General features: G+C 36.0%; 1 protein-coding gene across 2 annotated transcripts; it reads left to right on the plus strand.

The window, feature by feature from the left end:
* The first annotated feature begins 3,096 nt into the window (after positions 1 to 3,096).
* On the plus strand, positions 3,097 to 27,516 carry LOC119795977 (cyclic nucleotide-gated cation channel beta-3-like). Of its 2 annotated transcripts, XM_038304247.1 has the most exons (17): positions 3,097 to 3,348; positions 3,742 to 3,796; positions 9,004 to 9,109; positions 12,019 to 12,176; positions 12,320 to 12,834; positions 12,917 to 12,967; positions 15,220 to 15,306; positions 15,394 to 15,458; positions 15,947 to 16,069; positions 18,414 to 18,555; positions 20,701 to 20,860; positions 20,941 to 21,038; positions 21,112 to 21,195; positions 23,368 to 23,486; positions 23,559 to 23,711; positions 26,531 to 26,681; positions 26,791 to 27,516. In XM_038304247.1, exons 1-17 carry the CDS (start codon positions 3,247 to 3,249, stop codon positions 26,806 to 26,808), a joined length of 2,187 nt encoding a protein of 728 aa, XP_038160175.1. In that variant the 5' UTR covers positions 3,097 to 3,246; the 3' UTR covers positions 26,809 to 27,516. The 2 variants fall into 2 exon arrangements, with proteins under 2 accessions (XP_038160175.1, XP_038160176.1); XM_038304248.1 differs by lacking the exons at positions 3,097 to 3,348; positions 3,742 to 3,796; positions 9,004 to 9,109 and adding an exon at positions 11,761 to 11,891 and having other exon boundaries at positions 11,980 to 12,176.
* The last annotated feature ends 418 nt before the right edge of the window (positions 27,517 to 27,934 follow it).

The following is a 27,934-nucleotide window of genomic DNA, read 5'->3' on the forward strand; positions in this document are numbered from 1 at the left end:
TTTTTTATAAGCCGTCACTGAATGCCTGGAAAACTCTCAGATGATAAATACTTATTCTGTGGCATATGAGATTAAATAATTAAAGTCTGTTTCTGTTTTTCTTTTAGACGAGTTCTGTGGTGATAGCAGAGGTTTTTATCTTTAAAATACACATAAGTCACAATGGTTGGAGTCTCTCTATGACCTCAGACAAAATGCTTCATGATATCTGGCTAATTCTAATGGAAATGTTTTTCTGATCTACTGGAGGAAGGAAATTTAGTTTAAATGGATTTCCTGCCCTCGTGTGGTAGATCACAAAATTGCAGCGTTTAGCACTGAGATTCTGGGACTTTTAAAACCTGGGGTACATTGATATATTATGCAGACATATTTAAAATCTTCTTAAATTATAATCATATAAAAGAAAAACACTCAGAAAAACTGTAGATAATTGTATGGTGCATTAACATCATTTATTACATTAAAAAGATTATAAAGATTTCTTTCTTTTTAAATTACTTTCTCAGAAATATTTAAAAAAGGAAAAAGGACTACAAAGCAAAAACCAATACAGTGCTTGTTTTTATTTGAGTTTTTCTTTATCTGTGCTGGAACAATTTTATATAATTATTAATTGCAAGATCCAGAAAATCAACAATTAATAATAAAAATTTTTTTTACAGATGTTTCTAAAAGTTTGATTAAAATGATATAGGATTTATGTGCTGGATAAAACAGAACTAAGAAGCAGATATTTATCTTATACATTGATATTCTAAATTGTTACAATATGTAATACAAAAAAATATTCAAATAATAACTGGGGATGTCTCGATACAACATTTCCGATACGATACCAATATTACAGCTTTGAGAATTGGTCGATACCGATATGGACCAGATATGATATTAGTATGAATCATTGTTGATATTTAGGTAATTGGAAGATCCAGATTTTTGTATTAGTTGTTTCTTTGTTAAATTAACCAACACCAGATATTGTTTTTTTTATTTTTATGTGACAACATTGGTAGTGTAAAATAATGTGATTTTAAAAAATCAAGCCAGATGAGCAAAGGTATAAGTCATAGAAAAAAAACATTACTGAAAAGGTCAATGCGGGTGTGTATGTTTCTTCAGAGCTTTTTTTTTTTTTCTGCAATAAACTGTTACTGCGCTGTTACTGTAGTGTACTGTAGTATGTAAAAAATGTTTTATAAGCTGCATGTACATGCATCAAATTTACACTGATAAATGGCTAAGGAAGCTATATGTGCTGCTTTGTCTTTATTTATCCCTTAAAAAAACTGCTTCTTTTGGAAGCAAAATGTGAATCGAAAACATGTAGAAAAGTCCTCAGCGAGCTAAACAACATGAAGCTGGTGCTTCGTGCACTATCACCACAGTGTCAAAGGCTTAACCCCACACCAAGGCTTTAATTAGATTATTGGAGACAGTGTAAGAGGATCTCATGACTATTCTCTTTGATTCAGTGAACAGCATGGAAATTAACCAGCAAATATTCTGCTTCTTCATCTTCTTCCTCTCTTCTCTCAACCTTAAAAAAAATCAAAGTCACACAAAGACAACAACTGAGGATATAATTGTCTTTTTATCTGTAGTGTTTAAAGTAAATAGATGAAACAGTCAAAATAGATGACTAGTGTATTAGATATTATTTATTTCAATTATAAAGCCCAGAAATAGAAAATAGAAGCATGCATGAGATGGTGCTCAACAAACATGTTAATTTCTATAATCTTTACAAATTTAACCCTTTGAGGGTTTTCAGGAAAAAGAAAATATCAAGAAACAGAATAAGCTGAGAAAGGAAATTATGGAAAAGTGTAAAAAAAAAAAAAAAAAAAGCTGGATAATTATTGGGTTATTTCCATCTAGTGTTGACTTGAGATTAAATTTGATGATTTTGTACAGGCAGAAAGCTAAACAGCCAACAGCGATATTATATCAGATCCTAGTATTTAAAATAGTGTGTTGTTTACAGAGATTATGAACCTTTGCGGTTCGATCCTCATGAGAAAAAGCAAGAACAAAAAGATCAGACTGTAAATATGGAATATGTTGCATTATGATGTATATTCCAAAGATAATTGTATGTTTTATAATGTTTATAATGTAACTTTTTTTTTAAGAACCATACAATTTAGAATTGTATGACATACATGTGCAAAATATTTGAAAATATATTGCTATCTTTTTTACAAATAAAATCTTGAGTAAATTGTATGTATAAAGTGAAAAATTAAATAAAATAAAAAAAAGTTTTGATGCATTTAGAAATTATACTAGGGTACATCTCAATCTGCTTTGCTCATATATAGACTGTTTGGCCATTTCTACTCCTGTATGGATGCAGATTTGGATTTTGCTTTGATTTAAACCTTTTTTTATCGTAGCCAACGGGACGTTAACATAAGTTGAAGAAATATGATGTTAAACTGCAGGATTACTGTTTTAAACCTCAGCTCTGTTCGACTCAGTTGTTTTGTCCTTGGGCACCTCAATTCAGTGAAAAGAGCTTTGTGGTCCTTGGATTTGATAAAGTACTATACAAGTACAGGCCATTTAGCTGCCACTACGTGTTAAGTGCTGTTGTCCTCCTGCAAGGTGAAGCTCCACCCCAAGTCTTCTGCAGCCTCCCTCAAGTTTTATTCCAGTATTTAGCTCCATTCATCTTCCCATCAACTTTCACCGCTTCCATATCCCTGCTAAGAAAAGAAACTCCACCATGAGTTAAAACTGAATCTAATAAAAAAAAAACTATAATTTCTAATTCTAAGCATTTTTTTAATCATTCATCATCTCATCTCCCCACAGTTATGGACTAATTGCATTTATTTAATGCTCAGCATCTGGGTTAAATTAAAAATTTGAATGTTTTTCAGGATTTTAAAAGCAGGCTTTATCTGCACACATACCATTTCAAAGAGGATACCCCTACCATTTCAGTGGTGCAGTATTCTATTGCAGCTGTCCTCTCTGCTTTAGTGGTCATCCATAAGCCTATTTGGTTCCTAAATGAGATAGCGATGGGTTTACATGTCAGTGGTGGTGGTGCGGACTATTCTCTGTGTCAGAGTATTAGTGGTGCTAAAAGCAGTAATACCATCAGGGCCAGCTCAGTTTATGAGGACGAGCAGAGGGAGAGCAAAGGGGATCAGTTAGCTCCATAGACAACGGCTCGGTTCTCTGCCACAAACAGAGTCAAATCTAACAGATGCACTGATTTTTGTTTTTTAAAGTATGTTTGCAAAATTGAAGGGCCTGTTCTCAGGCCCACAGGTTCCAGCAGACTCTGGGAGCAGCAAGGCAGCTCCAGCTCCTGCACCAGCTCCATCGCCTAAGGTATGACTTTGTAAATACTGTAACTCTTTAGGATTGTTGCTCTGAAAGACTTTCATGAATTTGAATAAGCTTTCATACTTCCCTTTAGCATGAAATTAGATTGTTGTCATTCAAGATTTAAGCATTGGTGACAAATAATTTTGTTTATCTACTATTCTTTCCACTAATTGATTATATCAAATAATCCACATAATTGAAAATGTTATATTTGTAGATTCAATTAAATCTATAAGGGATTAGAAGGAATTTCTTATGATTTTCAGCCAAAGGAATATTTTGCTGTTTTTGCACATTTAGTTTTCCTGAGCAACACAAAGTGTTCATCGGATGACTGTGGTTTGAATAGAAAAGAAAACCATCTAAATGTGTGGAAAATGGTGATTTGTCATGTAGGAGGAGAAGCCGAGTGAAAAAGAAAATGACCCAAAGAAAGAGGACAAACCGCAGGGTAAGAGACCTTAAAAAACTAATTTACTCTCCGTGCTGCGTTACTGTTTGTCATGTTTTTTCTTTTCTTTGGACGAAACATTTTGGCTGAGTCGTGCCAAAAGACTGTGGGTGTAGCAATACATCCAACGCATTAAATGTGTGACGCACAATACTGGATAGATTAACATAAGAGAAGGTTTTTTTCAATGTTTTCCTTTTTTCAAATGAAAAACACTTCCAAAGAATCTGCAATCAGCGAAGAATGATCCTTTTCCACTTTCATTAGGCTAATTATTGCCATTTGTCAAGGCATGCTAAGCAGAATCTTTATACACAGTTCATACACAGGGTAATTTCAAGTGCTTTAGTAGAAAACCGAGGAGGAAAAATGCAAAATACATAAAAAAAATAATACAGAGTCGAACATAACAGAAACAATATTAGACATAATAACATAAAGATAAAGAAAAATTTAGGCAATGCAGTTCCACCAAATGAAAAGCAAAGACATAGAAAATGATCCAATCTTTGGAGTTTAGAATAAAGATGCAGCTAAATATAATGCACTTTTTCTTGATTGACATGAATCCAGAGTTGCTGCACATCCCAGGAATATAAAAGTAAGGCTGCCTCTCCTTGATTTTTTCTAATACTAGAACACAGTAAAAGGCAGCTGATGACCTGACAATTCTCTATGGTTTATATGTGACCAGCAGCTTTAATTAGGACTATTTGGGGTCTTCTAGACTTTGAAGAAGATTTTTGATTACATCCTCTTACAAACAAACGGTGAGCTGATTGAAGGACCAGTGTTAACCAGAGCATCTGAAGCGTTGCTTAGTACTCTGATAGAAGCATATATATATATATATATATATATATATATATATATATATATATATATATATATATATATATATATATATATATATATATACCGTATATATATATATAGCAGGGACATCTGTGCAGGGTATGGGCTGGAAACCCCAAGGTCAAAGTGGGAAACCTCCCCAAAGATGGTAGAGAATGACTGAGCCAAGATCCTATGGGACTTCCAGAAACAGACGGACTGAATGGTAATGGCAAACCAACTGGACATTGTAGTGGTGGACAAAAAGCAGAGGGAAGCCGCTGTGGTTGACATAGCAGAACCAAGTCACTGCAATATCAGGAAAAAGGAACATGAGAAACTAGCGAAATACCAGGGGCTCTGAGAAGAGTTGGAGAAAACCTGGAAGGTCAAAGCATCAGTGGTACCCGTGATCATTGGGGCCCTCGGGGCAGTGACCTCCAAACTTAAAGAGTGGTTACAGCAGATCCATGGAAATACATCAGACATCTCTGTTCAGAAGAGTGCAGTTCTAGCAACAGCAAAGCCTTCAAGCTCTCAGACCTCTGGTAGAGGAACCAAGCTTGTGGTGGGTGAGGAAGAGTGTATATATATATATATATAAAATATATGTTTATATCTTTGATTGTAATGCTGACGGACCCAGTTCAGGGAGGGCATCCTTCGTGACAACTTTGCCAAGTCTGAGCAAGTGGCATCCCATTTGAGTTCTGATTAGACCCTTTCAATATTTTGGACCAGAAACAATGACTTGTGTTTCTGCACCGAGTCGTTGGATATTTTCCACTCATTCTTCCAGTCATGGATATTTTAGGCACAGGGCATAGGAGACTATGGTGAAGCTATAGCACAGAATGATAAAGTTTTATATCTTTACAGATGATATTCTGTAAAGGCATAGTTTTCTTTTAACTATCTAACTTTGTGTTATATTTTGTTGCTGCCTGTTGGCCAGGATCTTAAAAATAGATTAAAAAAAATTATTTTATTATAGAAGACTTATGATTTGATCTATTTAAAACATGCTATAGTAACTCTGTGTGGTTACAAAGAAATGTTAAACAACATTAAATAGGCTTTCATCAATCTAGGTATAACAGTGACCTTCAATTTTTTGGAATTTAATATTTTTTTGAAATTATGACTGCAAATAGATGTAAATAATAAAAGCTAAATATATTCTGAGAAACCATGATGACCTTTTTTAAATATAATAATGAATGTGTAAAATTTTCTTCCTAACATATTTTGCAGTAGGTTACTTGTCGGTTTTTGGTTCCTAAACTTTAAGCATGAAAGGTCTTAGAAGAAGTTTCTTTAAAATAATTTTGCACAAGCAGAATCCTCTCCGGTGGCTAAACAGGAAGATGGTTCGTTTTCCTGCATCAGGGAGAAAACCCTGTTAATAATTTCATCATGGGGGAAGTGCAAACACAAACTCTGGCATATTGATTTACTCTGAATAACATGGTATGCTTTTCGGCTTCTCAAAATATTTGTCCGCTTCAGCGTCCAAACTGTTAACCTGGGTGTAACAACAAAATCTGTAAACTTTCACAGCCGTATTATACTTCTGTGTTTTTGTGAGCCTGATTCACAGAACCTTTAGCATACATATAAATACACTAACCAGCTTTTAACTCACTCTCTTTTTCATGACCAGGATGGTATTAGATTAACTTATTTAGTGGCTTTCAGTTAAAGGAACACACCCTGCAAACAGCAGCAGTAGCACAGCAGTAGTAGCCCACATATCACCAGAATAGGGATGATATCACTGAAGAAAGAGTCAGTAGTAGTTCTCCTGTGAAAATAGGGGAAAAAAAGTGGACTTTTTAATGAATCTATTAATCACAATAATTAAGAATAGCCTGAATAGATTGGAATATTTCAGGTTCAACTAGCAGTTTTCAAACTGAACTAATTGTAAACATATAATGATGACAATCTGTGGAGTTCTTGTAAATTCTGAGGTGTGAAAAAAACAAAACATGTCTCTTTTGGATCAAGTTTTATTTCAATTACTCCCCATCCACAGGGAGGAAAAATTAGGTGTAACGCCGCAGGTCTTTTGTCGTTTAAGCTATCCATCCAAACACATTTGAAGTTTTGGGAAAGCACACTTTGCATTTTTAAAATTCAATTGTTTTCATTGTAATAATGAAGTAAAAATCACAAAACACCAAAAGATCAACAGTTTTCATGATACATCAAGCTTAAAGGTAAAAAAAAAAAGTATCTGTATCAAATTGACATTGCTGACCCTGTATATACTTGTTATGAGATCAAAATCTAAATTCCCAGAATCGCCCACCTCTAGTGAAGGCTCAGTGGTTTTGTGAGAGGTTTGGATGCAATTCTGCGGCAACATCACAGCGCCACCAATGGGTCTGGCACCACAGGGATTTGTACACTTGTATCAAAACTCTTTCTAAGCTGCATATCAAAAGATGTTGTTTTTGTTTGGACTAGGCCTCAGACTCAGGATATACTGAAAGGTAGATAAACCTCCTGATATAGACAGGAAATATCACATTGTTTTGTTTGCTAAATATCTATATTTAAAAGGAAAGCTCAGCCCTGCATTTTGTGATAATCTAAATCCTGCAAATAAATATTCATTTACACAAGCTGAAATGTTTTAATTTATATTTTCACTATTATTGACTGTATTGTCTCTATAAGAAGCCTTGAAATGACATGTGTTGTGAATTGGCACTCTATAAATAAACTACATTGAACTAAATTGTTAATAGTATTATGAATTTCTAATATAGCATACTTTTTCTGTTTTAGTTTCTTTACCAAATTGTGTATACAATAAAAGCTGGGCCAGGTGTAAATAGACATGGTTTGTGAATGTTAATAATTTCTAAGAACAAACTGAGCACTGCAAACATATCTGTTGCATTACCTTGCCATAGTATAGTTGCACGGGTGCACACAGATTCAATTCTGTTAGACAGTTAATTTGGTGTGCATTTTTATTAACAATAACAATTGAAACATCTGGTTTTCCAGTGAAAAATTGTTATTCCTCTCATTCGTTCTTTAAAAATGCCCATACATTTTTCCCATTTTGTTCATCTCACAAATGCAGCACTGAAAAGTTATTGCATTAACACCTGCTGAGTAGGTCCATCCTGTTCTCACTGTGTAGTGTTTATGTTAGAAATAGATATTTTAGCACACTCCCTGTTTTCTGGGTTAACAATACGTAACCAACACTTGAGTTCTTCAGAATGCTTGCCCTGCATACTTATAGTCAACACCTAAATGCAAGCGAATACCTTCTTTTGCCACATCCTTATCCAGGAAAAGGGTATTCTGCAAGTCAATGACTTGATGCAGTCAGCTGTTTTCTCTAAGATAGAAACTTCTAACGGATCTAACTGTATGATCTAATTGAATAATCTCTGTAAAGTGCCTTAAGATGATGTGTTGTGATTTGTTGCTATATAGAGCAGTTGAATTGAATGAATTAGATGTCCAGATCTAATTTTTTTAAAATAAAATAATAATAAAAAAATAATAATAATAATAAATAAATTTTTTATTTAAAAAAAATAGAAAAAAGTTGTCCAGATCTCCGGTCCAGACAGAGATCCAGACGTCTGAGGTCTCAAACTTACTATGCTAAATAGTTATGACAAAATGTACCAATTGTGATCGTATGGAGAAGCAAGAATGAAGAAAAAAGAAAGAGGAACAATGTAAGTTGCTGGATCACATTTAATGACAGAGCCCTCCATGCCTTAAGCAACACTGCTGAAGGAAATAAATTAATTAAACACTAAAGACTTGATGAAACTTGGCTTTACTGACAACTAACTGCAGACTGTCAAATATCAGACCGAGTATGCCACTTGGTTAACTAAAACAGCTCAAAGATGCTCAAAAGATTCTAATAACCCATTAAATCATAAACTAACTCCTTGTCAAGAGCTACTTTGCTGACTCTAGCAGTTATGAAAGACAACGATTGATCAGACATGTAAGCCCACCCCTGACCTGTTCTAAATACAATAAAAAAATGAAAGCTTTTTTAATAGACTTATCAAAGTCCAGCTTTAAATCTGAATAAAAGTCTGTGGCTAGATGTTAAACATGTTATTCAAGCTCCAAATCCCTTTAATGTGGAAAAATTAAAACAATACAGCAAAACTATGGAGAAAATTCTATAGCACAAAATACTTACTGCCAGTTCTTGTACATGCCTGTAGGTAGTTACCACTGAGAGTAGACAGCTAGACAGATCATTCCCAATTTTTAAGAATACTTCATGTCTATGATAAGGACTGTGATGAGATGATTCATAAAATTAAATGTTTTTTGCAAGTGAATGTCATTTAAAAAGTGGCATATATTTGCAGGTCCTGCACCAGCATCTTCAACAGCACCTGCACCTACACCTGCCTCCGCACCTGCCTCAGCTCCAACAGCCACCCTGGCAAACCCTGAACACCCTCCACCTGAAGGGTAAGGTCTAAACCAAACATTTGCACCAATGGCCATTACTGTCAAATGGTTAATCTTGACAGAGACGCCCTAAATCTAAGAAGCAATGAAGCATAAAAGTTCAACACCCCATATCAAACTACTTTACTTAGACAGGACTGCACAACTGGTATCTAATTAATCACAGATTAATCAGATATTATGCTAAGTTGTATGGAGAAATGCGGACAAAGCTGTGAGAGGTGAATGGAGTATTTGAGATCTGTATCCCTTGGTGCAACATGTGTATTAACAGAGCAATGACCTGAGAGTGGATTATAGGCTTTTCAGCTCTTTAGACATAAGAAGCTCATCAGAGTCGCATGTGGCTCAGCCATGAAAGACATGTAGGCAACAAGTTGCAGCAGCTCTTAATCTTCTCAACTATAAAGATAGGCTTCCAAAAAGATGCAATGTCAGAGATGTATTAATGCATTATGAAAGAGTGACAGGAAGAGAGCTGGAGCTCTGTGACTGAAATGTTCACTGAGAGGCTACAAGTTTAAAAGGGATCTGAGGACGCAAAGCCTGCAGGTGACCTAGACTGTTGCTGCATGAGCTGATAACTGTTCTAACCAAAAGATGTGTAGATTTAATGATCTACCATGATGTTTCCTTGTCATTGTTTTTAAAGGATTGGTCTTTTACTGTGTTTGTGTTCCTACCAGTGCTCATTATTTCACACACTGCTGTGGAAAAGTGGTTGCACCCTTTTGGATTACTTTTCCAATAACACCAATTTTATGAATAATTACATCAGATAAATCTTGATCTTATTTATCAGGAGAAAATTTTTACCCCTGCAACCAGAGGGTTGTTGTTGCTTCAAGTGTCCGTTGTATCCTTGGGCAAGACCCTGCACATCAATTGCCTACTGATGGTTAATGGAAGGACTGGTGCCGCCAGTGAATGGCAGCCTTGCTTCTGTCAGTGAGCCCCAGGGCAGCTGCGGCTACAGTGTAGCTTGCCACCATGAGTGTGTGAGTGTGTGACTGAATGTAGTGTAGGGCACTTTGGTCAAGTCCTCTGATTTAAAAAGCGCTACATACTATAAGTACAGGACATTTACCATTTTACTATTATGCATGGAATAGTGGTGAACCTTTGCAGGTATGCCTGCAAAAATTATTTGAATAACACATTAAAGGCTATTCCAAGAAGTCATGAAAGAAGCCTGATGAACATCTAAAACACTACAGGCCTCACATGTCTCAGCTAAGGTCAGTGTTCATGAAAGAGGCTGCACAAATAACAGTTGTTGACCAAGAAAAACACAACCATCCCTTTCACATATGGCAAAAACAAAGGATATTGGCTCTCTTACATTTTGTGGCGTAGTTACTCAGCATTTCAAACAGGTTTATCATGCTGACTGTCAAATAGAGTTGGGTTAGTAATCGGATTTTTGGAGGCTCTGCTTCTTCAGGACCTGGAAGAATTGATGGAACCAATATTCTAAACAAAAGAAATCTAAAAGAGATTAGTATGTCCCACAGTTTGTAAAATTAAGCTTTTAACCTTAAGTCTTGAACTCAATTCAAGCAAGAGGACCTTAAACACACCATGTATGCCAATATTATCCCTTTAACAGGAAGTCTGTCAACTAAATGTGTTCAAAAATGAAGACTGTAGAAATTTGATGAAGTTTCTTGTTGCCAAGCATAAAACAACAAGTACGCTGTTTAGGGGCCAAATACATTTTCTCATTTGACCAGGTCTGTTTGTGTTGATGAGAGAAAAAATCCTTTGGAAGCTGCTTTTTATTCTGGTTCTGATATTTTAGTTTGTCATTCAGATGGTCACATGGGATATTCTGTAATAGTATGCATACTTTTTTTTTTTTTTTTACAGATAATGTTAAATGAGAAAGTTAAAGACCCAGGATTTGACTAAAATTATTAATGAGATAAAGACTGTGGGTTTGCCTATCATTGGGTAAAACCCATGAAATTACATTGGTGGGCTTTGAATTTTTAACTGCAGAAATCTACCGGATACTTCAAAAGTAGAGTATGCAAAAAGTACCTTTTAGATAATGCCATTCCTCAGTAACTTTGAGGTGGAGGAAATATTTAAACTTCAACTCAGAAGAAATTCTTAAGGTGTATTACTGATTTTATCCACAAGAGGGCATTCTATGAACATTGTCTGATGCTGAACAGTGAATGCCATGCATCTTCTTAGAGTGTATTAATAATTTTTTGTTTGTTTTGCAATATCACTGCCTCTTTGTTTTATTTTTTTTAATTTTCTTGTAAAATCCTCCTATTTGTTTGCTGGCCATTTCTCAATCTTCTCTTGTTTTTGTTCATTTTATCTCAGTGCCACTTTATTGCTGCACTCTTGCACAACATTTTGTAAAAGAAGTCAGCTGTCAGATGTGTACATGAAAGATTAGTTCAGTTTAGTTAAATCAAAAATATGCACCAATCCACTGGCTTATTTGACTACATCAATTTCAGGTTTTGGATTTCACTTTCAACCAAAACAACAAGTTAAAGGGACTTTTAATATAGCTACCAAATAATGTATTTAAAAGAATAATCTATAAGATGGATACATGCACAAGTTATATTTGGCTTTGGCTTAAATGTCCAGTGATCAGTTCGTAAGAAGTGGGAAATGACCTAGAAAGGTTGGGAGTCAATCCCAGAGAAGAGCCACAGGAAAACTTTCAAGCTCTAACACTAACCTGAGGCCAACTTAGACTGTCTAGTTACCATAATATACTGGTTTTCAAAGGAAGGAAATAATTGGAGGAAGAATAATTATGTATACAGTATGAGAAAATGAAAATGAATGAAGGACATTGATGCCTTTAGGAAACAGTTACATCATGATGTGTATTAAGGTCATTTTTGATCTTAGATGACTGGCTCTTGTTTTTCTAGACAAGACGGGGCCCCTCTTTCTCCACGAATAGTCATCAACAAATACTCAGATGAGCAGCTCAAAAAGGTAGCCCAGCGGATGAGAGAGAGGCTGAATATATACAAGGAGAAAGTTACTGACCGCTATGCTTCCTCCCCAGAGATAACCCCTCCTGTCAGTAAGTACCACAACATTCATCATCTTCATGCTCACATTTGGAGCAGTTATGGCACAAGCTTATTGATAATATTACCCAGTGATTGCAAAGTGAGGACCTGTGTTCATTTCTTAGGCCCCTAATTTGTTGTATCACCCTTTCAGCACCGCTACTACCTAAAGACGAGTACACCAGGGTGATGGAGGAGAGGGCAAGGCAAGCAGAGGAGGAGAGGATAAAGAAAGAGGAGGCAGATAAGAAGAAGAAAGAAGAACAGGAGAAAAAAAAGAAAGAAGCAGAACAGAAGAAAAAGGAAGAGGAGGAGAAAAGGAAAGAGGAGGAAAAGAAGGTGAAGGTGCCCTTAAAGATGAGGCTGATTGCAGCTTATTGGTCATCAGTGGATTTTGTATTGAAGCCTCTGGAGGACCGGATAGATTCTGTGATTGGCTCCACCATCGACCCCTTCACAGATCGCCGCTACATCGCCTGGCTGAGTCTGGTTACTGTTGCCATCAACTACAACACATGGTTCATTACCGCCCGAATGTGTTTCCCTTACCATACTGAAACCTCCATCCCTATCTGGTTTGTCATGGACATCGTGGCAGACATCATTTACCTTCTAGACTCTGTCTTGTTTCAGCCTCGCAAACAATTTGTAAAAGGAGGAGACATCATAGTAAGTGTGGAATAAAACCCTGCATAGAGACAGTGCTAAATTATAATATGTTGAAATATTTTTTTTTCTGTCTCTCTTTTAGAAAGATCGTGTTTTGACAACCAAACACTACAGGGAATCGGAGAGATTACTGGTACATTAGCTCAAATTCACACATCTTTAAAGGGAACCTCATAGTGTACAACATTTTTATAAAATCTAAAAATAATTGTGAAATTAAAATGGTATGATGATAAATCATTCTGCACTTCTATCTTTATGAGATACAGTACATGCTAACTGTGTGCAGTTCAACTGGAAAAACAAACCCATTAGTCAAGGAAACATGGAGTGCTGAGAATAATATAAGTGTGAACACCATTCAATTTATATCCTTATAGATGCTCAATTTTTTTTTTTTTATAATAGATCAGAAAAGTACAATCTGCATTAAAGGCCTTCATAGTGACTCTCAAATAAAATCGTAGACTTAGACTTATACACAGAGTGTAAACAAAATGAAATTTCATCTTTCATGACATTTCCATTTTTGAAAGTGCAGCAGTGATCAAATGTAAACAATGTGGGATAAATAAAAAAAAAGACAATATTAGAGATCATTTAAAAATTGAGATAAACTGATTATTAGAATTCAGGCTATAATGTATCACTCTCAGAGTGAGTAAGAAAACACTGAGGGTGTAGATTCACCAGCTGTGTGGAGGTATTTCCTGTCAGCATCATCAGTGATACAGGAATATGGAAACCAAAGATGCTGATGGTCAAATCCGGTTCCTACAGTGAAGCGACACTATAGTCTCAACCTTGGACCTAAAAGATAGGCCTTCCTTAGCAGACCAAAACTGGGTCCATTATATTGTTCCTCTCTGAATTTTTCCCTTTTAGTTAGATTTTTTATTGAGTTTATTTATTTTTTTGGTTTGTTTCTTTACTTATTTTATAAATAAAGTATTCTTAAACAAAATAAAAAACATAAGATAATAATTGATTCTTTAAAGGGCGATCTGATATAACTTACAAATTTAAAAGTGTTAACAGTTTCCAGAATAAAATATTTTATTAAAGAGATTGCAAAGACCTTAAGACAATTAAGCACATTGATTACCCGTTTTAAATGGATGAACATGTGTAATGACTCATGTCGCTATAATTTAGCAACAAAATACTTTGTTTTTGCAACTTTAGAGTCAGCAATATCAGTTAATATACATCTGATTAAGTACAACTAAGTTTCACCTACTTTATTAAATGAATGGTTTTATACATGCCAGTACTGTAGGATAGAAGTGACACAAAATCTGTAGTTTCTTTTGAAAACAACTAAAAATATGAGAGATGAACTGGTCAGAGAGGCTGCCAATGATCTAATAAAACCAAAATAACCTTTAGGCCACAATTTCAGAACATGTTATGTTAGGTTAGTTAAAAAAAAAAAAAGTTCTGTATCACTAAAAGGAAACCATTAAGTAGTTAAACATTGTGGAGGCACAGTTATGCTCTGGGATCTTCAGCCACCAGTTGATTGAAAACCTCTGTGTCCCTATTAGAGAGCTGAGAATAAAGGATTATAAAGAGCATATAAAAAAGGAATGGCTGCACCGTGAGAAATTTAGAAATCCATTGGAGCAACTGAGACCTGAAAAGAGTAGAAACTCTTCATGATCACCTTAAATGGATCATGGAAAACAAGGTTGTCCAAATAGTTTAGGAGAACATCTATGAAAAAAAGTCAATAGATATTATCAAGCTAGTGTATACCACTTCAACTGTGTCCTATCAAAATGGAATAAATGAAAATGTCTTTATCGTATTATTTTTTATTTTTGACCTGGTTATTGTATGTCTGAAAAAAGAACTTCTACCCTTCAGAACCCTCAACAAATGTGTTGTTTCAGTTGAACTGAACTGGATGAAAATGTTATTAGAATAGAATAGAATAGAATAGAATAGAATAGAATAGAAAAACCCCTTATTGTCCCACAATGGGGAAATTCTGGTGTTTACAGCAGCAAAAAGATTACAGAAAAAATAGTCACAGAAATGTGGGCCTAAGAAAAATGTATAAGAACGACATTATAGTGAAGAGTTAAAAGATAAACAATAAAATACTGCACTGTGAAGTGTTTTAACAATATAAATACTGTGCACCTGGAGAATAAATAACCAATATACAGCTATTTTTACAGTAATGGATATTTGAAAATAGCAGCAACATCAGAGATGTGCAAAATGAATAAAAACTGTTTGAAATTATTTATCTATTCTTTTGATTTTATGTGTCACTAAAATTTCCAATATTTAAAGACAGTCGTTCACACTTTCATCCCTGTGTAAATCTGAGTATAGTTGATTTAACCATCTCTGTAATCTGCATCTCACCAACAGGCCGACGTTGTTGCTCTCCTTCCACTTGACCTGTTATACTTCCACTTTGGGTTTAAATCTGGTTTCAGAGCCAACCGTTTGCTGAAGGTAACTATACTAATGATAAAGTGGCGAATCTGCAGAGTAGCGTTTAAATTTCCATACAAATGATATTTCCCTGTTCTTATCCTGAAGATAGATACTTTTTTTGAGTTCAGTGACCGTCTGGAGAGCATCTTAGCTAAGGCGTACATCTGGAGGTGAGTTGCACCTGATGAATTTCACAAAAGTAAAAGGATCATTATTGTCATTATTATTCAAAAAATAATCCCTGATAAAAGTTACTTCCTAATAAAGCATTTTTAAAGAAAGCCATTAAAATATAATGCAAAAGGACCACAACATTTAAAAAAAGAAAAAATTTCTTATGCTTTATTTTATATAGTTGTTGTCTCCTTGGGGGATTTAAAGAGTACATGTCAATTATACCATGTAGCCAAGTACTTCAAAAATAAAAGATTCTTTGTCTTCAAATAGCAGCAGGTATACCTCCCCGCTCAATGCAAGTTACACGAGGTTAGGGTCAGCAATACTGACCACGAAGACCAAAAATAGCAATAACTCGATCAGAGTTGATTTTGATAAGGTAAAAATGTGAGGCAAGCTTTTCACTAATTTCTAGCAGCAACTTATCTCCTACCTCAAGTTTTCCCGTTGTAATGTTACTATCTCTACCATTTCTTTTCAGAGTGATTCGCACCATTGGCTACCTCCTCTTCATGCTTCACCTGAATGCCTGCTTCTACTACGTGGCTTCAGAATATCAGGGCATCGGGGAAACAAAATGGGTCTATTCCGGCCTAGGCAGCGCGTAAGCAGGCTTTTCTTTTTTAAAGTCTATTATGATGTGGTTTTCATTGATTTGACTGATATTTGATTTAAATGACTGCAATGTATAGTGTGCTTTCGCTTCATAGAGCAGTTTGGGAAAAAGTGGTGTCAGAATGGCATTAACTTATGTCTAAGTAGTCAGCTTGTATAAAGGTTTAGATGAAAACAAGATAACATCGACAAGCTTGTGACTTATATAAGGGTAGTTTTTGTTTTTTCTAACCTGATTATTTAGGTCACTTCCTTGTTCCTATGCAGCCTCTTCTGGTAGCAATATTTATTGTTGTTGTAAGTGTGAAAGGTCTTGGTCCTCATTCACATGTCCTTGTGAAACCTGATCTGAGAATTTGCATTGCTGTCTCTTTTGTTCTAGTCAATGGATGAAGCTTGAAAAACACTCCACTAAATGCAGTCAAAGTAGGCTCTTATCATCTGCTTTAACCGCAGGCAAAAATAATATTTAGATTTTTTTGCCTGTTGTTTGAAATGAGGTGAAGCAGAAACTGATCAGAAAGTCCAAAAGTTTTGTTTTTGTTTTTATTAAGCCATTAACATTGACATGAAACAAAAAGACTCTCAGAGCAGATTGCAAAAATGTACATGAACAGATAAAGATAAATTACAATTGAAAAGTACAAAGTGATACAAATAGTAGGGTATTTATGTCAAGAAACATTTAAACCAAACAGAAAGAGCCATAGAAATATGAACAACAAAAAGGTGGATGCAATTAGAATAGCAGATGTTGGGAGTACTCAAAACTCAATTTTTCGGTTTTTAAAGAGGTTTTAAATTTCAAATTGACCCCACAGAAAGCAGAATATGGATCTTTTGAAGAGGTCTTCCTTCAGGCAAAAAAATTCAGCTTTTGTCCACTGGGGGGAGCCAGAGTCGAGCAAAATTGACAGTCTGTTTTAACATGCAGTTTATATTTTGGAGATTCATTAGAGAGGTTTGCTCTGATAAAATCATAAAATACAATTATAAAAGACTCTGGTGTTTGTTTGTTTTTTTGTGGTTTTTTTTTTGCTTCTTTTTCTGTTATTAAGTTAGAGATCTGATAAGAAAGAGACCTCTCCTTTTACTTCTCTTAATACCACAAGTAAACAAAGTACTGAAGCTGCCATCTCCTGCTGCAGTTTGGATGTATTAGTGTTTTTCTTCAGATTAAATCATGCAAACTGCGGCAAACATATTTAATAAATAAAAATCTAAAATAAATTTACACATCTTTACCATTGGTACCACTATGACAGCAACTCTCTAAGTAGAAAACATTATTTTGGGTTAAAAACAACACAAAAAAACCCCCACTATTTTTGTTGATAAATGACTGTCCAAAAAGTGCTTAAAAAGGAATCACAAACTTGCTGCTATTGTTGATTTAGCTTTTGGTTGTATGTGGAGAACAGTGGTGTTTACTGCTCTCTGAACCCAGAGAGGCTCAATGCTGAAATACATAAATACTTCACTACTACAAATGGGTGAAAATAGCTGATGTGAATCCGTCTGAAATGATAAACTCCAGAAGATTTCCGCACAAGATGACTGTTCTGACTGAATGATCACTCTTTCCTCTGGACTCATGAGGAAAACCTCCTTACTGTCTGTCCACAGTCAGTCAAAAATCTTTAAGTATGTTTGCCAATCAGCATTGAGCAGGCAGCTTTATGAGACGCCCCTGCTCCATATACCCCCTGAGAAGTTTAGCCTTACTGGAAGTGATACATTTTGGCGTGTTATCCAATCAGGGCTCCACGTTCTCACTCATAGAGACTGATCAGCAGCATCCTGCTGTTCCAGAGCAGAGGGGAGATCGAGACAGAGAGCGGAATAAACAGCTGATCAATGCAAAACATACTCATGAAATCAGGTGCATTTAATGCATATTTAATGAAGTTTAATGACTACATTTATGAAGTTTGATAGAGGTTTAGCCTCCCTAGTATTCAATGAGAAATGGCCACTTGTGGAGAAGTTACTTTAGATGTTTGCTGAGTTGTCTTTTAAAGATATCATGTTTGGAGAAGATTATTAAACTGCAAATACCTTTTTAGATCATTGTCTCTGTCCATTATTATTGTTCATTTAGCCTTCTTTGTTGTAGCACGTACTTTTTAATATTTTGCCTTACATTTGAATACACAAAAGAAACAACAGCAAGACTTTATGAGAATCATATACAGAAACCTAGTTTAAATAAAAAAGCATAATATTCTTAACTAAAATCTCCCATTAACCTGCTGGGTGATGTAAGGTTATTCCACAGGAAAAGCAGTATCATTGGCGAATGTCCATCTAACACTGCCTCTCCTCCCTCATAGGTACCTGCGCTGTTACTACTACGCTGTCCGCAGTCTGATCAACATCGGTGGACTAAATGAGCCCCACACTGTCTTTGAGATAACCTTTCAGATGACAAACTTTTTCGTAGGCGTCTTTGTCTTCTCAAGTTTGATTGGACAGGTAACACTGACACCACATTGTCCATAGTGTAGGCCATAGAACCAACACCTCTGACCGCTCTCCTTTCCATATTCTTATTAACACACTGACACCTTTTTAGACATGTCCTGATGGCATGGTAACTGGATGAAACACGTCTTGTCAGGAACAATGATCAATCACTCCAGCCACCCAAACTCCTCCTAACCTTCATAATGCTGTATACTTTGTGTCTCCCTGTCTTTCTCTCTTAAAAGTGTGTAAAGCTCTTTGCAATAGTATCTACCTGTTGAACTTTTTTTCACTTTACAGCTTCAACCTTTAATGAATTTAATTGACATTTTATATGTAATACACCAGCATGAATGAAGGATAATTGAGAAGTGGTATGTCAGTAATTCAAAGAACATCCAATAATACAGCTACATATTTTTGAGGTATTTTTGATTAGGTCCAACTGAGATAGACTACAGATTAGAGACTGACACTGGAGTGGATTTTTACTCCTGTCCCGTCCCACTCCACAGAAAAAAAATTGTGTCCCCTCCCGATCCCGGGCCAGAGTAGAAATCTAAATCCTGTCCCGTCCCACTCCTGGTGAAATTACTCCCACTCCCATCCTGCTCCCATTCAGAATGACTCCCGATCCTGCACCACTCCCATTCTTGTTGTCTTCAATAGGAATGCACTCCAAAAACTACAAAATGGCGGTGCCAGTACTGGATTTTTTTTCTTTCTATTTTATTTTATTTTTTGGCATCGATCCTAGTTTTTTTTTTTTTTTTTTTACTATGGGTTTGCTCCTGCTCCCGTCTGCTCCCGTTAATGTTTAATCCTGTACCGTCCCAATCACGTGATCGTTACTAATACTGACTCCCATCCCACGGGAATCCCACGGGAATCTCGTGACCCTTGGGATTCCCGAAACAATGTCAGTCTCTACTACAGATCTATTTTAGTCAGACTGTCCAGCAATTCAGCGGCTATTTCATGGGCCTGACAGGAAGAGAGAAGCGATTACAAAGTAAAACACAACTATTTTGGGGGAAAATCTAAAATAAAATCTGTTATTCACAGGGAAACACTCATCACATCATGTTATATATAGTAAGCAGGACAGACTCATGCAAAAACAATCGATTTTTTAAATAACTTTTCATAATCTGTCCAACTCAAATGTGGGAAATTGTTTAAATTTGTGTATAGCACAGAGACAGAAGGGAAAAAATCTGCGCAGATCTGCCCACCCTGCCTAGTCAGAGCCTCTCTACGTAGTCAGTTCACCTTCTTAAATAAGAAGGTAAACTGATATTTAACAGGCCTTAGTCCTTGATGGCATGCTGAGAAGGTGATGTCATTATTTCAAGTCTGTTAGAGTAAAGAGAAATCTTAAACATAAAGGTCGCTGAGGAACAGGATGGAGAACCTTCCTGCTCTTGCTGTATATTTACGTTTGTTGGAACAGCAATCTTTACCTCAGTCTTAGGTCTTTTTCTCCCTCTTAGTTGACCGAATTTCCACTCCATGGTGGAAGAAAAAGAACAACCCACACAGTTTTTCTGCCTCTAAGATCCATAAGGAGTTTTCAAGTTGGGGATAACATTTCCAATTTAAATTGAGGTGATTATGTGTTACACCATAGTTTTCTGTGGTGCGTTTTATTTTAACATAATTTCATAAAACCATATTAGATTTCTCCTCAATGTTATCCTTCAGTTTCTTGATCTCCATGATCTCATTCACTCACTGAAATGTTCTAACAAACCTCTAAGGACTTTACAGACCATTCTATATATACCAAGAAAGGAAAGAAAATAAACAAATGGTGGACTACATAAATTTTTCTGATGAAAAGGTTCCAATTCCTAAAGGTTATCAATAAGGGAAGGAAAATGAATGCAACTGTAATCCACCCATCGTTAGATTTTAAAACTAACAAAAGCCATATAGTCTTCTCCTTCCTCTAAAACATCGCACACTGTGCACTATTTCATGTGTTCAATCACATTGAATAAAACTGAAGTTTGATATTGTAACAAAATGTTAAAAATATCAAGGGGTATGAATACTTTTTCACCAACAATAGCTCATCATTTATGATTTTTAATTCACACAAGCAGCTTAATAGCATTTTCCCCTCTGTTTACTTGCCTTATTTTGCCTCAGATGAGAGATGTCATCGGTGCAGCCACAGCAGGACAGACCTACTTCCGGACCTCAATGGACAACACAGTGGCTTACATGGTGACCAACAACATTCCCTCTTTGGTGCAAAACAGAGTCCGCACCTGGTATACCTACACCTGGGACGCTCAGGGCATGCTGGGTCAGTAAAGACTGGCTGAATAATTTAGGGTTAATGAGTTGACTCTGTTGGCCTAACCTTTCCTGTTTTCTAATGTCCAGATGAGTCTGAACTGCTTGAAAAGATGCCGCTTGTAATGAGGACTGCCATCGCTGTGGACATCAACCTGGCAACATTTCAGAAGATTGATCTCTTTAAGGTGCAGCCACAGGATATCATCCATCAAACATCTTTAGAGGAATGGTTTTGCTAACTCACCTCTGCTATGACAGGGCTGTGACCAGCAGATGTTAGTGGACATGTTACTGAGGCTAAAGTCCATCATCTATCTACCAGGAGACTTTGTGGTGAAAAAAGTGAGTTGGTCTCTTTATCCCACATGTGTCTTGAATACATAATTTGACATTATATTGTTTGTAGAAAGTAACCACCTCTTTCATTGGCATCTCTATAAGGATTCTGTTAGCATAGTCTATACAAAGATGTTTAGCAACAAGTACAAGAACGTAGTGCAGCTAAATTCAAGATGTCAAAAGGCAATAATGCATCATAGCAAGTTTCTGTGCAAATACTTTTGAAAGATCCTGGTCTGGTCTACTTCTCTGTCTGTTTGAGAGTTGCTACTTTTTTATAAACATATTTGGGTTGTGGACCAAAATGCAGAGGCAGGGAGGCAGAGGTGATTTTCTTGTGGGTTTAATGAAAGGTTAACTGAACACAGAGGCAGGAAATCCAAAAATCCAAACATGAAAACTAAAGTCCAAACAAACCGGAAACCATGGAGACAACAGGGGGGATACTATCACGAGGAGGAAGGCTCAGAGAGTTGGAGGAAGTTAGACGAGGAACCAGCACTGAAGAACTGAACAGAGAGAGTATTTAAGGGAAACTGAAACAAAGAGAGGACTAATGAGCAGATTGGGAGCAGGTGTGAACAGAGCAGAATCAGGAAAGGAGTGAGGGAAAAAGGAGAACACAAGAGGGCAGCAGAGGGCAACAAATAAAAACCTGAGAACGGAAATAACCAGAAAACATAACAAAATAAGAATGAAACCACTAAAACTAGAAAACATAGGGGCAAAGCAAAACTGAATACTCAAAAGAAAAAAACATAACAAAACCACAACTCTGACAATAACAAATGCTGCGCTCTATTTTGCCATCCCTTGGAATTCTTATATGACTGTCTCAGGAACCAGGAAATGCACACAGGCTACGCACTGCACAGAAGTAGATCTGGACTGTACCTGTCACGGTTTTGGTTCTATTTTTAAGTTTTCTTTCTAAGTTTTCATTGGTTTTATTTCCATTTTATGTTATTCTAGTCCTTTTTGATTTGCATGTTTTCTAAGCCAAAACAAAACTTTGTACTCTATAAAGCTTGGAACTCAATGCTAATTCTGACATTTTGATTGCATAAGCTTTGTGGATGGGAAGCGAAATGTCTTCAAACTTGGAAAACAAAGTCCAGTGGATTTTTTTTAACTGTCCTGGAATGACTATGACCTGCATGATTGAGAATCTTCACCTGCATCAGTCTCCTTCTCCTAGCTCCCGTCTCGATTCTTCTGTCCACGCCTGTTCCTCGTCTGCTAATTAGTCCTGCCATTGATTCCGTCTCCAATATATACACCTCCTGTTCAGTTAATCTTTGCTGGTACCTTTTTTTTTTAGCTCCTCGGGTGTGTTTCCCTGACGTCTCCTGAATTTTCTATATTTTGTTTTGGACTTTGCTTCTGTTTGCTTTGGATCATATTGAATCAGCAATAAAACCACCTCAGCTTCCGTCTCTGCATTTGGGTCCTCTAAAATACTTCACACAGCCTTACAGTACTTCTAAGTTTGAAAAAATAAGTTGACTGAGAAGTTGCTAATGGAGAGGGCAAATTTATGAAAGAGATCTTTGTCATCCAGGGTAACAATGAGAATTATTTGGCGGAAATTATACAGTACGTTTTACACTTATAGTCCCTTTAAATTTGACGTTTATTTAACAGAGAAAAAAATAACTATTTTATTCTTATTGGCATCCCTTTATGGAAGTTATTTTCTGTGTAATTAGGATACACACATATCTGCCTTACCAGAATGGCATTAATTTCCCACTTTAAAGAGTTGTTAAACAATTACAAAATAAAATACACCAATACTGTGATAACAAACATAGTCATGTCACAAACTGAGGATAAAATGTTTTGTCAGATGTTCATGAAGAGAATCATCTTCATTAAAGATCAGGCAGACTGGATAATAAACAAAATGTGTTTTACTGTCAATGTGTACAATGAAAACATACTGCTTGTGTATTTCAGTATTGATGGTAGGACTATGTAAGCACCTTTTATGTGTTTTGTCATGGTAATCAGGCATACCATATATAATGTCTAAAAGCTTCTTAGAAATTCAGTGTTTCATGTGTTTATGACACTAATTACATGTGATCGGTTTGAAAAAAAACTTCACAGGCATCTGAATGGCCGCTGAATGGACTTTTTTTTTTTCTTTGTTTGATATTTTCCTCTCTGCAGGGTGACATCGGTAAGGAGATGTACATTATCAAAAGTGGAGCGGTGCAGGTGGTGGGAGGACCCGACAACAGCATTGTGTTTGTGACGCTGAAGGCAGGCTGCGTGTTTGGAGAAATCAGGTCAGTTAGAAGAGAAGTCTTCACTGTCAGATGTACTTGGCCTTACAATGAAAGATGAACTGTTTTCTGTAGTTTGTTACAGTCATCTAAAGACGGAGGGAACAGGCGAACAGCCAACGTCAAAGCATATGGCTTTGCTAATCTTTTCGTTCTGGAAAAGAGGGACCTGTTCGACATTCTGGTCCACTATCCAGAGTCTCAAAAGGTGTTGGCCAGAAAGGGCAGGTGAGTACAGCACTCAACCGAAGGAGAAAACTAAGCATACGTTTGCTTAAGGATGTCTTTACAGTAGAGGTAGAAATGTATAGATATCTGATGCATGGACATCGCATTAATGGCTTCTTTCATCCATCCCTTTACAGGGTTAGAGGATTATACTCTATAATATGAAAGGACAGTACTTGTTTTTCAACTATGCTGTCACCATCATTAGAGAACTAAAAGTATGTCCACACTTTACAAATTATCAATGCACTTGTTTTCTTGTCACAATTTAAAAACACAATATCATAAAAAACAATAATTATACCAACATAAAGTTAGGAAGCTGAGGCAGAGGCATTTCTTGCAAGAAATAGGGTACAAATATATTTAACGTCCTCAGTACATACATTTATACCTTACAAAATCCCACACACACACACACACTACCCCCAGGGCAACCAACCCACCCCCTGCATGAAGAGCGTTCTCCCACTTGAACATTGAAGCAAAACAACTTTTTTTCTGTTAGGTTAATATATCTTTCGCTGGCCAAATGGATCTTCTCAAAACAACAGTCCTCCCCTTCATGCCATGTGTAACTCATTCTTATCTCTCATTACCTTCATTTGGAGCCTGTGAGGCTAAGAACAGATAGCCTGACGTAGTCCTACTCAATTCTAGTCAGAATATGAGTCTGATACTGCTCCATAGAGCTGTGATTATGGGGCGTGTTTCAAACGAACCAGGAAAAAAAAATGCCTCTGCAGTCAATTGGATAGACCTACAACCAATAAGAGCAACGGAGTGCGTGACGTATGTTAAGCAACGCATAGTTGTTGTCAACAAAAATTAAAACATGCAGTACCACGCCTAGAATAAGAAGATGAGCCTTCATAGCGTTTCTCTTGTTCCTCTTTTAAAATTAATTTGCTGTCGATATCTTCTAGAACAGACCTAATAGCAGAATCTACACACCTCAACTCTCCAGCGGCAGCCATGGTTTTTGTCACCCAAGCGCGCTTTGGTGACGTGGTTGATTACGTTACTGTTGATCATCTGTCCATCATTGTATAAAGCCCGCCCTGACAATTTGATTTGCCCGCCAGATATTGTGCGAGCATACTCCCGCTACTATTGAGCAATGCCAGACCGAACTTCCCGACCTCAAACGTTGTGGGCGGGACTAAGTTCGGAATGGCACCCAGGCATATCCACACCAAAAATAAAACTTCAAGGATAATTTTAATAATTAATGGGAAACAAAATAATACCGGTCTGAGAGCATGTATTTGCTACCTTTTTTTAAATGACCCATTATAATTATATTTTGATTAACTCATTTTTACCTGACATGGTGTTTATTACTTAGAAGGATCTGGATTTTATGTTTTGTTCCTTTTATTTTCAATATTGTTTTATATATTTGTATTTTATATAGTTTTTTGTTAATCTAAGTACATTTTATGATGTATTTTTTTTTCTGCTTTTGTGCAGCAATTTGGCCCTAAGTGCTATATAAATAAATTTGGACTGGGGTAAAATAACATTTCTGCCAGACTATTAGAACCAAGAACTCCCTCAGATAGAACCTGTCTGACAACATGAAGTTGGCAAAAAGAAGAAAATATAAAACAGTGGTGAACCCTCAGCTTATAAATGAGGGTGGAACAACCAGCAAAACCAGAAATAGATTTCATAGACCTGTTTATACATTTACTTAAATATTTTAACAGCGTGCAACTTAATAAAACAAAGACCAGCATACTTCTCATTGATGACTATGATTGGTGCAGTTGAAAATATATCTTTCCCAAAAAATAAAGGATTTTTTTTTAGCTCTCTCTGATCAGGGCTTAGAAAAACTGCAAAATCCTACAAGTTTAGTAAAGGTTCTTAAGAAATTAGTAAAGACCTTTAAAGGCATGACTGAGATACTACAGATTTAGAGATTTTATTAAACCTGACTAAAAATGTACAGGTGTATAGCCACCTTGCAGAGGCCTTTGGGAAGACCCACAGTGCCACAACCATAAGATATGTAACTAGTTCCCTCCAATGAGAACAGGTAAAATGTTTCAATTGACAGATAGGAAAGAGATTGAGCGATTTAGCCAGACTGATACATTTTTTAAAAGAGTATTTATAGTATAGCTGCCATAAAGTTGGTAGAATAATATAGATCTAGATTATTACACTTCAATTCCAATCAAACTGTTCACAATAAAGTCCAGGCCACATTTCAGTCTCTAACAGGATAACAATCCTAAACACAGATCCAACTAGTTTATGACTGCCTTTCTAAATCCCCAGCCTCAACTGCAAAACTGTAGTCTACATATTTTAAAGTGTATTTCCTTCTGGGTCTATGATATGTAATAAATTTTCCAAATTTGCAAAGAAAATGAATCAAATGGTGGTATGAAATGCAAAAGAGCATTCGACCAAATTTAGTGCCGGTGTATGTATGTAATTGAGCTTGTATGCATAATTTTGACTGTAGTAGAATAGAGTAAATCCATCTTAATTTCAAGCTAGAGCAGCATATTATTCTGTTCTATTATATTTTATTCTAGAAAAATATCATTTTAGATGAATAATTGAGAGAACAGAATGAATGTGACATTTTTGCCAATGGTGGGTGGATGTAAATTTTAGGACTTCTGCACTTTTTTTTGCGACTTAATGCAAATGTCAGATTCATTTTTAAATTTAAAAAACATATAAACCGAAAAAAAAGGCATTTAAATAAGCTTTTTGTATAACAATAAACCGCAATGGCAACGACTACAATGGATTTGATTACATTTCTGAAACGGTTTTGAACGTTTTTGTGTTTGTAGGAAGCTAATGAAGGCTAAGGGGCCTGCAGCAGCTAAAGTAGAGGAAGAGAAGAAGAAAGGACACGCGCTATTCGGCCCCAAACCGCCAACACCCAAACTGCTGCGAGCTTTTGGAGGACACATTAACAAAGACATGTTTGACAGACTGAAGGTTAGTTAACAATCGTTATACCAAAAAATGTAATATAGTTCATGTGAAGAATTTGTCATTAAAGTAGTTTGGTACAATTATCTTTGATATGTTTTCTTTTTTCACACAGAAATCTGGTGACCAGTGAGGGCTCAGATGAACTCTGTATTCATGTTGATTTCTCCAGTTTTGGGAGTAAAGTTGAAGATTTTTATTTTTTTTTCAGATTCTTTGCACTGTTTTATATCTTTTTTTTTTTGTGGTATGTTTCCTCTCAGTGGAAGATTACACTTTAGATGGACAGATTTGTTAGCTTTAAGCCCAATATTTTGCTCCCAAAACTAAAGGGATGCTGTAAATCTAATGTGGAGATAAAACCAAAGTAGCGGTTATAAACAGTGGCGGTTCTCGATAGGATGCCGTCTGTCTTTCTGTGCCAAGGTTGTTTTTTTTGTTTTTGTTTTTTTATAATCACAAATTGAATCGTGCTTTTTGACTTTCATAATTTAAGTCTGTTTTAAAAAAAGCTGTGTATCAGTTTTAATCAGTGTGTCCTCAGTCCACACTGATTACATTCTGCATCTCCTCCGTCTGTTGTAGCAAAGAGCACAGTGAGAAAATCCACACTGGATCCTTGTAGGATCTGTTCATGCAAAGCAATCCCCTCTATTTGATGTCTGACTTTCTCTCTGGCTCAGCTTTTTTTTTTTTTTAAATCAACACATTTTGCTCCATCATCTGTTAAAAACAGACTCCATCTCCGATGGAATCACAGAGGAGGTTTTTCTGTCATGCCGCCGCGTAAAGGAGTGAGTCTTATTTTCTGCATTATCCAAAATGCCATATTTTTGCAAAGAAGAGCAAAACACAAAGATTCTGTGTGAAGCTGACATTACAGTGTTTTCATTATAATTATGTTTGTTAGTAAGCAACAGAAACATTTGCCCTGACCACAAAGAAATTACCGTAATTGTGCAAATCATTCAGGAGTTACTTCACAGGGGTCAATTTTGGGACACCAGGTAAATATTGTTTTGGAAGCCAGCTTCAGATTAGGAAGATTTCAAATAGCATTTATATCTTTTTTAAAGCCATGACAGTAAGCCACATGCTCCTCTACTGTATGGTGCCATTTTACTGTATATACTTTGCATGAGTTGTTTTCTTTGACTGTCATAGCACCACCTATGGGCCATCTATCAACAGTTTTAAAATATCAAGATTTTATTCAACAGAGATATAAGATATATAAGTCTGTATCATTTATAGCGAGA

Source organism: Cyprinodon tularosa, unplaced genomic scaffold (assembly GCF_016077235.1).
Source record: "Cyprinodon tularosa strain WSP-4 unplaced genomic scaffold, ASM1607723v1 ctg53, whole genome shotgun sequence".
Taxonomy (NCBI): Eukaryota; Metazoa; Chordata; class Actinopteri; order Cyprinodontiformes; family Cyprinodontidae; genus Cyprinodon; species Cyprinodon tularosa.